At 38.8% G+C, this 13345-nt stretch overlaps 2 protein-coding genes across 14 annotated transcripts in view; one reads left to right on the forward strand and one right to left on the reverse strand.

The window, feature by feature from the left end:
* CLVS1 (clavesin 1) overlaps positions 1 to 3302 on the forward strand; it is a 99398-nt gene extending 96096 nt beyond the window's left edge. Inside the window, exon 6 of the mRNA XM_038128868.1 lies at positions 2048 to 3302. Coding sequence (XP_037984796.1) covers positions 2048 to 2135 — 88 coding nt within the window. The 3' untranslated portion in view covers positions 2136 to 3302. The remainder of the gene's footprint in view (positions 1 to 2047) is intronic.
* The window catches only part of ASPH (aspartate beta-hydroxylase), a 113389-nt gene continuing 103341 nt past the window's right edge, over positions 3298 to 13345 (reverse strand). For 10 of the 13 annotated variants that reach the window (XM_038128853.1, XM_038128849.1, XM_038128858.1 and 7 more), the window contains one exon: positions 7361 to 7511. In XM_038128853.1, coding sequence (XP_037984781.1) covers positions 7361 to 7511 — 151 coding nt within the window. Of the gene's footprint in view, positions 7512 to 13345 lie in introns of all 13 variants that reach the window. The other 3 variants (XM_038128845.1, XM_038128860.1, XM_038128857.1) reach the window with 2 other exon arrangements.

The following is a 13345-nucleotide window of genomic DNA, read 5'->3' on the forward strand; positions in this document are numbered from 1 at the left end:
TCCTTTTTTTGTAGTGTCTTAGAAAATAGCAATGATTGTTCTTACCATGACTGTGCCCTACAGATAGATATCAGAATTGCTTATTTTAGGATAGTAAGCAGATTTTAGCAGAAACAGAAAAGAAATTTTTGTTGCAGAGCTTAGTAGATACAAAAATCTCAGTCGGATCCCTCTCCACATTATTCAGAAGGGCTGGGCATAGCATTTGAATAATTTGGCTTTTGGACTTTGGAGGTCAGGTGGGTTACAACACATTTACTCAGTCCTCTGGATGTTTTGTTTCTGTTTAAAAAGAAACAGCATAGGACCTGAAAACAGAATTTGGGATTATGTTGCTCCCAAGGTGGTGTGCATCCAAGTACCATTATGGTGAAGAACCCTGTATCTTGCTGCTAGAGAATGCAAGAATTTTTGAGTGTGCAATAAGATGAAAGCAGAGATGATCAGCAGTGATCACAAAAGGAAAAATTTTCAGATTTTTCAAAGTTGACTTAGAGCAGAAACTTTGAGCTGTGTGCTGGGAGATGCTGCAAAGGATACACAACTTTTTGTATCCACTAAAGGGCAGAGGGACAGACAGAAACAATACACTGGTGACGAGTATTAATCAGGTACTACTTAATAATAATTTAATCTGGTAGTCAAAAAGAAAATAAAAACCTGGTGATGTTGCAATTTCAATCCATTCCATAACAGTTTGAATGCCACATGATTATTTTTTGCTGCCTCATACTAGAAATATGTAAATTCACATTTAGCATAATGTCCCAAATCAGTTGCTTTTCTATATTAAAATGCAATCATAAATCACTATTCATGTCACATATCTGTAAAAAATACGCAGTGAAAACATTTGGGCAAACATAATTTCCTTGAAAATTATGGCATAAATTCTTCCCATTGAGCATCCAGTTTTTGTTATCTTTCTTTGGATATTTTTTTTTAAATGAAAAATTTTTATTATGCTTTAATGAAAGCTCCAGCCATAAGAATAGGAATAATTATCATACAAGTTATTCACAGTCACGATATTCAGTCCTGCAGTACCAAAGGATGTAATTTATTAAGGATTCTTATCAAAAGAGAGGTGACATCTAATCTCATAAAATAGCTAAAGCATAAATTAACAATTGGGAACTACACATGCATCATGTATGGAATGACAGCTACTTCTAAAAGCTATCCATGAGAAAATGGGCTCTTTATAACAATACTATGCACTATGTGAATGCCTGGTCTGGATGACTCTATCCTCACTTATGAAAAAGTTCCCCTTCTAAAAGTTCCAGATTCACTCAGAGATCTTGCTCTGAAGTTCATTGTCTCCTCCAGATTGGGAGCTAACTCCTAGCCCAAAATACAGAAAATAGAGGATAAAAAATCTCTGTAACAATGAATTCAACAGATCCTCCTTCCATAGCTCAGCAAGTAAACATTACAGCACACAGACCTCAGAAAATTAAATAGTCTTGAATTTTCCCACAATTTTGATCCCATTCAGCTTTTGTTACTGCAAGAAATCATTATGTTCCTCTTTCTCTAATGCTCACTCATTTTTTCTGTGTTGGAATTTTTAAAATCCATCAATAACAAAGTATAAACTAAGCTTCCCACCTTGAAGACAGAAATGAATTTTAAATAAAGTCATACTTCAAGGGTGTAGACAGGGAGATAAACTGCAGGACTGGGCACACCAGAAGCTCCCTCATCATCATATTAACCCTGTCGTCTTTATTGGTCTTTGGTACCTCATGGAAGCTCTGCTCTGGAAGCTCTTTAAATTGCTGAGCATGTTCAGCACTAGGGACAGTAGGTAAGCACTAAATATTTTGAAAGCATCTGAGATCTTCAACAATTCCCTTCCCTGCTTGTATTTATAGGAGTGTTTCCTGAATTCTTTATGCTTTCCCCAGAAAAGAATTAAAAAGCCATAAAGATGAAAATGGACTAAAGGAAAGATCATAAAAAAGAAGCACGGGGACGCCAGGGAGGTGGGTGAGTGCATCTGCAGCAGTCATTGCTATCATGTGTGTTTTTCTGCATTCAGGTCCCAGTCTGTGGTGGAAGCCGGCACGCTGAAACACGAAGACCAGGGGGAAAGTGAGAACACCCAGCCACTGCTGGCTCTGGACTGAGCTCTCACGAGCCCCACGGAGATCCATGAACAGACCTCCACCACGCCAGAACCCCACGGAGCACACCACACACAGACACACGCTCGCACACACGCGTTTCGCTTGATAACAAGTCCTTTGTGTTTTCTGAGCAAGTAACAACTGTCACCAGCCATCTGTCCCTGCGGCCGGTGCTGAACAAGAACTGAGAAACTTCTACTGACACAGCAGTCTGTCCATATACAAATAATTGGATTTCTGTTTTTTTTTTTTCCTCTTTGACTTGTGACATTAAAATATTGGAAATGGTGGGACTGAATTCTCTGTTTAAACAAACCAGGGTGTGTTCATAGTGTTTCTGAAGACTCCATCAGGGATGTTCATTTTATAGAAGTGAAGGTTGCGAGAGTTTTAAAGAAAAGCATCACAAATTTAAACCTTACGCTGTAATCAGCAAGTGTAATCTGGGTTAGAGGGCAGAATCATCAGCATCTATAGAGTACTTGAGTTTTACAGAAGGATTTTGCATTTAAAAAAGAACCCCAGTGCCAGCATAATGCCATTCAACATGACATGTTGTGACTGCCTCATCCATGCAGCTTATACGGGGGTCACATTTCAGTATCTAGCAAAAATTGTTCTTAACTTTTGAAGCCCTTCTAAAACTGCCAGCTAAGTGGAATGAGCTGTGTGAGCAGCAGACACACACAATTTGAAATGCAATTACTTGATTTTAATAATGATTAAAATTTCACCAGGCAACTTGGGAGCCTATAAGACATGTGCGTGTGCATGTGCGTGCACGTGTGAAAGGGGTGGTTCCAGGGAGACACACTGGACAAATTCAGCAGTGATTAATGGTTCAATCCAGATTGTTTCCTTTAGGTCACAACAGCAAATGAAAGCTCTGCAGAACCATTTACCCCTTCCCTCCTGCAGTCAGGGAAAAGTGTAGCCAGAAAGGTATGCTGATTGCAGATCTGGGCCATGGTTAAAATGAAAAAAGGAAAACTTAGAATTAATTATTCAGTACAAGTTTCTGCTAGAAGGAAATGTTGAAGAATAGAAAAACTGAAATGCCAAAGATCAGTTTGTTTTATCTCTGTTTGCTTTAGCTGCAAAGAGAGTACCATCCCTTCATTGAAATGGAAACCCGATTAAAGAAATAAAAGAACAATCGTTATCAAATTGCATGTGCAGTGACTTTATTTCTTAAAACAGTTACAATCACTGTACACACTTTAAATCTTCAGTTATATTGCCATACATTGACAATTCACTAGAACAAGCAGTTGGCAACAATATATCAAAGGTAGCAGTGTAAACCATACATACAAAATGAGATGATAATGGGCACAAGGGTTTTTAATGTGCACTGGAACACCCATTGAATTCTCAAGTGTTAGGCTGAAGTGATGATATAGTTCAAGTGGACACGGCCAGCCCTAACAGATGGACTAACAAAATACTGCCTTTATCTACAACAACATATTATGGCTGCACAGGGCAGAAAGGACATCCCACCAGATTCTATCAACACACCTGGGATTTACCCACTAGCTTTTGTGCAGAATAACCTCACTCACTCTGCTCTTACTGCAGCAACATGTCTTTGATACAAAGCCTGGTCTCCATGATAGAGAGGCAGCTTTTAAGGCTGTGGATGTTCCCAGCAAGGCAACACAGGAGTCAGAAAAAGAAGCAGAAGCTGGCAGGAACATAAAAAAAATAAGATGACTGAGCCCATTTATGTTTGGGGTTTCTTTTCTTCCATTCACCCCCACCCGACATCATCACCACCCATTACAGGAAACAAGGATGTCAAGGCCTGGTAGCAGCTCCTTTCTCTCCTCTGTGGGCTCACAGAGACTAAAAGGCATTTGGATTTGTCAAAGAGAATGTGCTTAAAGCAAAAAGCAAAAACCCAAGGAAACAAAAAAAGACAGACATTTGCTATTATACTGCAGCATTGAGGAAGAAATACTTTGGTTTGTGATTTTTCTCTGTTAATACACTTACCCCCACTGCCATTGAATCTTTGTGATGATCTGTTACAATCACTGTTCATTAAAGTAGGTCTTGTCCTGCCCAAGAAGTGCAAATACCACTGAAATCTAGTCCTTGAGGATCAAACCTCGCAAAGGATAGATGATTTACTTTCTTTAACAGTGATATGAATAAATACATATGATGCCTTGTATATAACTCTATGAAGCCTGCATTTAGCTGTAGGCTCTTACACAGATTCTGCGCAAGCAAGGCAGGGAGAAGCATGGTGATGAGTACCTACTGTGTTACAAACTATGTTGCCCTTGTCTGCCATTTCCTTCTGTAAATAAATCTAACAAAAAAAATGCAAATTGCAATGGATTTCCATTGAAAAAGCCACTTCCCTTCACTTCTTCCTTTAGCATTTCCAGTATTGAAAAGCTTTTCCAAGACAGAATATCACCTGGCAAACAGGCACACCTGAAACAACATGCCAGTAATTCACTGCAGAATTTCTGCTCTATGTGTCCTCCCTACATACAGAGCTAATCCAGTAATTGTACCTAAAAAAATTATCCACTCCTTGCTCCCTGACAGGTGGGCATAGAAGAGATTCCCTTCAGTGTTGCAGGAACACCTTGTCTTATTTAAGGCACTTAAGATTTTTAAATGACCAATGTATCACTAGACAATCTAATAAACAGTGCTGCTCTGGCACACACACACAACTTGGGGAGATTACTTTTATCTATTTGCCAATTTTATCTATTTGCCAATTGCAATTGGACATGATAAAGTATGAGCCTAAAAAAGGAACAATGAAGTAATCTGAAGGACGGCATGGATTTTCATAAATAAAGCTCCAAAGTTTTTACCACTCCTTTAGCATTTTCTCTGAGCTATAGAAACTAAAATGCAACATTAATAAAAATATTCCCAAATAATCAATTTTTGTTTAAGAAGTTCTTGATTTTTTTCTTTACACACACAGTCTTCATTTTAGAGAATTACCTTATAATTTGTACTGCTTGATCACTTCAAAAAGATATAAAATATAGGCTCTGACTTGACAGCTAACAGGATATTTTAAAAATATTTTTACTCTTTTACCCCCACAAAATACCTTATTTCCAGTTTTGCATGATTCTCCAATGATCTCCAAAAGCATTTTTATATTATGTGAAACTTATAAATCTTTACAGTTTTTCATTATTATTAACTGAGAACTGTTACTTTCTGGTACGTTGTGTATACTTTCATTATTATTTTTGATACGGACAACACGTTAAAACCTAATTATCATAGCTGTCTAAAAGTGACTCTTGATAAGACAGGGTTTATCAGTTTACTATTCAAAAAAGGAAATTAAAGTGCACACTTCCAGAAACTGTTCACACTAATTTATGGTGCAATCACCATGTGTTATATGGCATTACAAGATTTAATGACCTAGTAAAATACAAGAATCTGAAAAGCATTCAGTTTATGGGAATGCAAAGATCTTCTCTGCTGTTTGCTTCAGCAAATGTGACATTCAGGTCACGATACTCCAATGCCATGATGTAGACTCTGCAGCAAGAAACCACGGAGTGCTACACAAATAAAAACTGTTCCGTGTCTTTTGGACAAGAAAGTCAAAGCTGCAGAGAATAAGTAATCTCAGTGTCTCCTTGCTTAGTGTTTGTCACTCACAACCCTCAGTAATGATGTCCAGAACATCCTAGCACACCTTTCCACACCCAGCTGGTGCTGTGGGTGAGGAGATAACAGCCAGCCACAAACATCAGCAGCGCAATCTCTGCTCTCTCTCTCCTCTTAGTGTTCTTAGAAGTTAAAAGTGGAAGGTCCTGCACACTCCATCTCCCATTAAACAGTACAGAACCAAAAGATCTGCCATCTGCTTAAACATCTAACTAGTTTTCTTTCTTGAAAATAGGCCGTCTTATCATATAGTAAATTCTGTATGGCAAACACAGAGTACACTGTAAACAGTACCGGGATCAGACAACTTCAGCATTATGTCACACATTTCAAGACAAGGAAAACGCCATTAGGTCAATTAGAGGATCATTCCAGCACTCTGTAGGATGCTGGCAGTGGAAGTTAATACAAGGTAATAACCTCTGCATTCTGGCAGGAAGTCAAGTTAGACCTTGTCCTTCTGCCCAAAACACAAGAAATTCTTTTTTTTTTTTTTTTTTTTTTTTTTTTTTTTTTCTGGTAAATGATCACCCAAGGGCAGCCCAGGAAGAGCTCATGGAAGGAGGGACCCCAGACCCTCGGTGGGTAGAGAAAGGATATAACACCAGAAGCTTTCGTAATGATAGAAGAAACAGCAGCTCACCATATAATCCTAAGAACGGTCAAGTACTTCAAGATCTGAGCCTAAAAATGTCAGATTTGCTCAGCATTTTCCAAAATCACATTATCAAACTGAAGGTCACCTGCTAACTAAGAGAACTATTCTGTTTCAGAAGAACAAAGCTTCACTAGGCAGCTATTATGCAAGTTTCTGTTTACATATCCGGGAAGGCAAAAGAAGGCCACACTTGGCAAAAATGAAATTTGTTCATATATAGTGTTTCCCTTCTGCTGATAGCTAGAGACGCACTTGTATATATATCACCTTTTTAAAAAATAGTGGTTAATTAAAGAAGATTTGTTCATAATTAAGCTAGAAAAATACAGTTACTCAGGTAGAAAAAGTACAAAACACACATAATCCATTCACATTATCTACAGTGATAACATAGGGACATGTTCTATGCCTAAAGCAGCTAACATTACACCTGCATACTGATTTTACAAGTCAGTTGTGTGCATATGTTTGCAAATATCTTACATGTTGCTTCCCAGAAGGCCAGGAAGTATTCCCTAGATGTAAAATCATAAATCATGCACCTGAACATAGTCAAGCAGGTGACTGACTGACTGCTTTTGTAAAGAAAATACAGGCATGGCAAAAACATCTGCACATTCCTCAGCTTGAAAATCCAGATCTGTTGCTTTTTGGCTGACAAGACTTCTGTTCTCAGACTTGCAGCCAAAAAAACAATACACATCAGTGCTGTATCAGTATGAAACAAAACATGGCTTCTTTTTGCTTTTAAACCAAGTCCACTCTGATTGTAGAATGTCATCCTTATCTTTTCTTACCCTAAAAATGGTTGTGTATTTTGTATGCTGGATAAATTAATCCTATTTTCATACTCCAAAGGAGTTAAGACTCCTCTGCTCCACACATCAGAAGAAACCCCCTAAATAGCAGGAAGGGTACGTCTCTGTTGAGCTGTTAACTCAGGGTGCCACACATCCACAATGAATATCAGACGATAACTTTCAGCATCCTGCCATACTTCGTGTTCGAATGAGTCATCAAAAATAAGAACTTTCCCTTCTTCCCAGCCTCTGTAAAACAAAAAAGAGCATACTTTAGTGTAGTACTTGAAGGGCCATGGAACAGGCAAGCTATAGATCACTTCTGAAGATGCTCTTTGACATATGAGAAAGATTTAAACAGTGCAGATTGCATAGTCAAGATTTCACTGCCTAATCCAGAGAGACTGGAGTATGGGAGCTTTAAAGAAACCACATAAAGATTAGTCTAATGGACCTTTATATTATTGAGGGATCCTTCCCCCTCATTCTGCACAGTTATGCTCACAAACACATTCAGACATTTATGGTGTATGTTATTTATTATACTTTCAATTACTTCAGTGAGTATAGTACTGGTGTCATAATCCACTTTTCTTCATTTCTAATCAGATACATCAGTGATGCACATAAGTGATGGAAACTGAGGGAATGGCCATACAGTTCAAAAAGAAATTACTTTAAATCAATTTGCTTTTACTAAAAAATCAGAACAATGCCTTTGGAAGGTCACATGGTCCAAGCCTCTGCTTATAGGAGGACTCACTGCAAAGTCAAATCCAACTTTGAGGTTAGATGAAATATTAAAAAAATCCACTAGTGAAGAGCCTGAGATATCTGCAACCATGGGCACTCTAACATCTTATTGTAAAAACTCCCTATTACCTGGATGTAAGTTCCTTCACTGTCACTTGTGTTCATTACCTCTCATTCTACAGCTGCACCTCTCTGAAAAGAGTCTGGCTCTTGTCTTCCTCAGTCACCCATTAGTAGTTAAGAGAGTGACTAGGCTCCTCTGTAGCCTTCTAGTTTCCAGACTCCAAACCAGTTTGTTGAGTTTCTCCTCCTAATCATCTTATCCATCCTCCACTGGAGTCCCTCTAGATTATCGATGACTTTTTTTGTACTAAAGTATCCCAAACTGGACACAGTACTCCAGAGGCAGTGTCTTGAACGCAGAAGAAAGAGGAAAAAATTGTACTGCTCAAAGTGTTTCCTACAAATTTACTAACACAGTCCAGTACACAGCTAGACTTCATCAATACAAAAGAAGATTATAAGTCATGTTCAGCTTGGCCCCTAGGGTCCTTAAGCCCTTTTCTGCAAAGCTGTTTTCTAGGCAGTCATCACCCAGCTACTACAGCTGCAAGGTGTTTATCCGTTTCCAGCTGCAGGGCTTTGCTTTTGCATTTGTTGAACTTCATCATGTTTCAGCTGGCAGCTTCTCCAGCCTGCTGAGACCTGGATTCATAATTTTGAAGAGAAGTTTAACACCTGATTATACACCTCCAGGTGAGAGTGGATGAATACCAGTGAAGGTAACAACAGTCAAAGAAACATTCCTTCCTAAAGCCACTCTACCATGAACACACACTCAATTCTTTTAACAGGATCCCTCAGGAGCTGAAACAATCCAAGAGGATGGATGCCCTCAGAGGGAAGTAAGCACTATGAACAGAAACAGTGGTAAAGAAATGAAGGCCTTGCCTGCAAAGATGGAAATACATTGCTTAAGTCATTCAGCTATTCATTTACAGAGAAAACAATTTTCTTTTTTTCAAAAACAGGGTGAAAACTAGTTTAATACTTCCAATTCATCTTCATATTTTTAATTCAGCAAAAGGAAAAAGTAACCATCAAAATTTATGGGGTTGTGCTGTAAGGTTCTGAAGAGAAACTGAAATAGGATCAATTGAAATAATCAGCTAAACATAATTTAAACGAGTAGAGAAATCAGAGAGCATAACACAGTAAAAAAAAAATTCACACTGCCTTGCACATGCCTTAAAGGCCCAGATAAACAGCCTTTTGCAGGTTTCAGATATGATCATGTGGGGTTTTTTGCTACCACATCGGTTATCTGGTAATGAAAATGTATGTCACACAGACCCTGAGTTACTGGTACTGCACTAAAGTTACATTGGTTTTATTAAAGTCCATGGAAGTAAACCACTTGCAATGCTACAATGTGGTAGAAAATTCAAGTAGCCTTTGGGTTCTGTAATTAGTTTGCTCTGTTTTTTTGGGGATGGTTTATTTTTGGGTTTTTCTTCTGGGGTCTTTTGGAGTTTTTTTGGGGGGGTTGATTTTGGGTGAATTTGAGTAGGGTTTTTTTGGGAGGTGGCGCCAGGGGAAGGTTGGGGGATTTGTCTTTGCTTTGTCTGGAGCAATTGAGATCTAGTATTGTTTTTCTTCTTGGGGGAGTAGCTGGGTTTTCCGTTGGTTTAGGGGTTTTTTGAGGATTTTTTTTTTTTTTTTGTTTCTGTTTCTTTTTTTTTTTTTTTTTTTTTTTTTTAATTAAATCAAGCCTGAAAAGAACTGCTCTAAATAGCCTGAAAGTGCAACTCAGTTAAGGACAATAAAAACCCAGGCACCCAGATGAAGTAGCTTCAGAGGTTAAAACCCAGGATCTATAATTTGCATCATAATGGAATCGGCTGTTTTGCACAACAAAGAAAAAAGTCATAAAGCTGACGGGACTATTAGCCCCTTTTAAAAAGGCTACAAACCCCACTATTAGCATGCAAATAAATATTTTCTAGAAGCCTGATGGTGTGAGAAACACTTCTCAGTGGTAACACAGGGACCATATTGTTCCGGTCTGGTGTTGAGCCACTTTGGTGTAGTTTCCAGATAATTCTCTGTATCAGCTCTAGTGTCACCTGTTAAAGGTGAGAGCTCAGACTGGCTTTTGCACAATGGCTCTAGCTTCATCCTCATTTCAAGATAAGGTTACCTTCCTTGATAGCGATGTTGCATTATGATAAGTAGATATTATTTACCTACCACTTTTGTGCATTCTACCCTGCACTTTACAGAGCTGGGACTTCAAAATGGCCAAGTGACCTAAAATTATCAATGCTATATAGAACAAGAAACATAGAATCATAATAGTTTGGGTTGAAAGAACCTTTAAAGGCAAAACTTGCAATGAGCAAGGTCATCTTCAACTCGATCAGGTTGTTCAAAGCCCTGTCCGGCATGACCTTGAATGTTTCCAGGGATGGAACATCTACAGTCTCAGTGGGTGACCTGTTCCAGTGTCTCACCACTCTCTCTACAAAACACTTCTCCCGTACATATAATCTAAACTGACCCTCTTTTAGTTTAAAAGCATTACCTCTTGCCCTGTTGCAACCTATCTGATAGAAACTGTCCCAGTCTTTCCTAAAAGCTCCCTTCAAGTACTTAAAGGCTATCATGAGGTCTCTCTGGACCTTTTTCTTCTCAAACAACCCCAGCTCTCTCAGTCTTTCCTCATAGCAGAGGTGTTTACCAGCCCTCTGATCATCTTTGTGGCCCTCAACTGCAAGGTACATCAACTCCAAACAGCTGCAAAAAGCTCTTCTGCAAATGAAAGAGTAAAACACAGCACTAGACAGAGCTGATTTGCCTGTCCATCAAATGATGGAATTGTAATTGTAACCCTCTAAACAGCCATGCTGGGTGGCACAGAGGTAACCAATGAGAGGAATAGCGGATTTGTCTTTACAAACAAGCTGTGGGTCTGCTGGTAGATAAAACTAGCATTGGGAGATAAAAGAAACAATGGGAAGGATACCACTGATTGATGAAGGGAAGAAGATATTTGCTTTTACAAATAAACTTTAGGATTGCTGATAAATGAAATTAGACATTAAAAGATAAAAGAAACAATGGGGAAGAAAACCCCCTTAATTCCATAAGAATTAAAAATTAAAAGGGAGGGTTATACATTAGAGGGAAATCTTTGGTATCAGGCGTATCAGGAAGTCTGTACCTCTCAAGTACCTCAGCCAATGGGGAAAGAGAGAAGGGAAATGAGGCTGGGAAATGGGAATAAAAAGGGAGGCTGCGTCCTCCAAAAATTTGAGATCCCAAGGGAATGCCCCATGGCCTCTCTCTTTATTTGAATAAAGTAAAGGGACTCCTCTGCCTCCTTTTTGGACATAAACCTCTGGTGTTTGTGGATTAATTTTCCTAACACCAAGCATGAAATTCTCATTGTTTCTGTTCTCTCTCTCACACATACAGCAGCAGCACAGGAGGCCAGAAAAGCCATGATGCTAACCTTCCTCTTCCAGCCAGCTCTCCTATTGGAAACCACCAGTTTACCACTGCTCTGAAGCACCCCGAGGAAAGGAATGGAAATTGCTCAAGTCTTCCTCCTGGCACCATTCCCTTTGCCAGGAGTGCACACACTCCCTCTGCCATAGGGGAAGGAGATGTAAAAGCCCTTTCACTGCCAGCAGCAGACACACTCGGAGTGCTTCCAGGAAAAATCTCGCCCTTGTTTCTGAATGTACAGCTCTTGCTGTAAGCAGCTGATCTTAACACATTTCAGCAGAAGTTGTAGTCATCTCTTGAGGGCTTTATGTGTGAAATGAATATGTCTGAAGCGTAAGACTGACCCAGGTTCTGGAACCTGGACACTGACATGCTCTATGTTCTGTCTGCAGCAACAGGCATTTTTCTGCTCTTGACTTTGAGGGAGCGTCGCTACCAAGGATGTAGTTAAGTTCATTCTCCACAGGATTATCCCTTCTGTCCAGGTTAAGACAAAGAAGGGTGCCAGCCTTATAACAGGTGGTGAGCTGTGGACACCTGCTCTCTGGGCAGCAGAGCAAAACCACTATTTTGTTCACACCAGCTACTAAACAGCCACCTAATGGTAATGCCATGCAGTCACCACCAATCTGAACTCACATTAATGTCCTAAAGTGAAAAGGCTCCTAGCCTCTATATCAGACCTCTAGGGCAATTAGCTACCTCTCCCTCCACGCAACTTGATCTGGATATTGGATTGAAATGCTGGAAAAAAAGTCAGTCACTTTCTAGATGTAGGTAGTGTAGTTGCAACACTGACTATAAGCTACATGTTGGCAGGAGAGTATAGTAACAACACTTTTTGTAATTAACACCTGGATACTTTTATCCTCAAAAATTCCAAAGATTTCAGCTTGTGGTGTTTTCAAATGTTATTAAAAAAACCTCCTTTGCTATGTATTGCAATCATGCAGAAAGGAGTAGCATTTTATTTCTCTATATCAAATTAATTCTATTTCTACCATTAATTATATTATTACATTGAAAATAATTCAAAATTAGCACTTGTTGCCTTCAGAAGCTGCAGAATCTTTCAAAATATATGCACAAATATTAAGCAGCATGAGAACTTCACTTAAGTCCAGCAAATTTAGCCTGTAAGCAATAAGCAACATACTTAACACTACATTTTTCTTTCTGTGTTTAATAATATAATACAAAAAACTTAGCACATTTTCCCATCTTTCCAAGGGGAGTATATGCCCTGATTGTAAATGTATAAGCTATTGCATTTAATTTCATTTTGGACTGAGCAAACAGAGATATAACTGACTTGAAATTCAGTACAATTTTTCCGTCATGGGTAAGAAGCTTCACTTAAAACACATTTTAAAATAAAATTGCCACCTGAGTAATTCATTGGGCCTAAAACTTCATAGATGTCTTCATCCTGAGATCAACTTCAACTGGAATATTTTAACTGAATTACAACAAATAATACAAGCTGAAAAGGAGGCTTCTTCTGGAAGTACCATGGCATTCTGTCACAGCAGTGAAAATGTAAGTATATCTTAGTCAGCTTCTGCCAAAGCAGCAACAAATTCTACATCTCTCCAAAATCAAAATAAATACAGGAACTCTGTTGGCAACAATATTAGGCTGTCATTGTAAAAGTAAACAGAGACCCCATGGACCAAACCCACTGTTATTTCCATGCCATAGCAGAGAAGAGCAGGTTTGTCTCAAAATGTTCTCCTGGCACTGTTTCAGAACTGGTATTTATAAGTTTGTATCATGAGTCAGAGTGCAAACTGCCTGTTTAATGAAACATATTACACATC

This window comes from Motacilla alba, chromosome 2 (genome assembly GCF_015832195.1).
Source record: "Motacilla alba alba isolate MOTALB_02 chromosome 2, Motacilla_alba_V1.0_pri, whole genome shotgun sequence".
Lineage (NCBI taxonomy): Eukaryota > Metazoa > Chordata > Aves > Passeriformes > Motacillidae > Motacilla > Motacilla alba.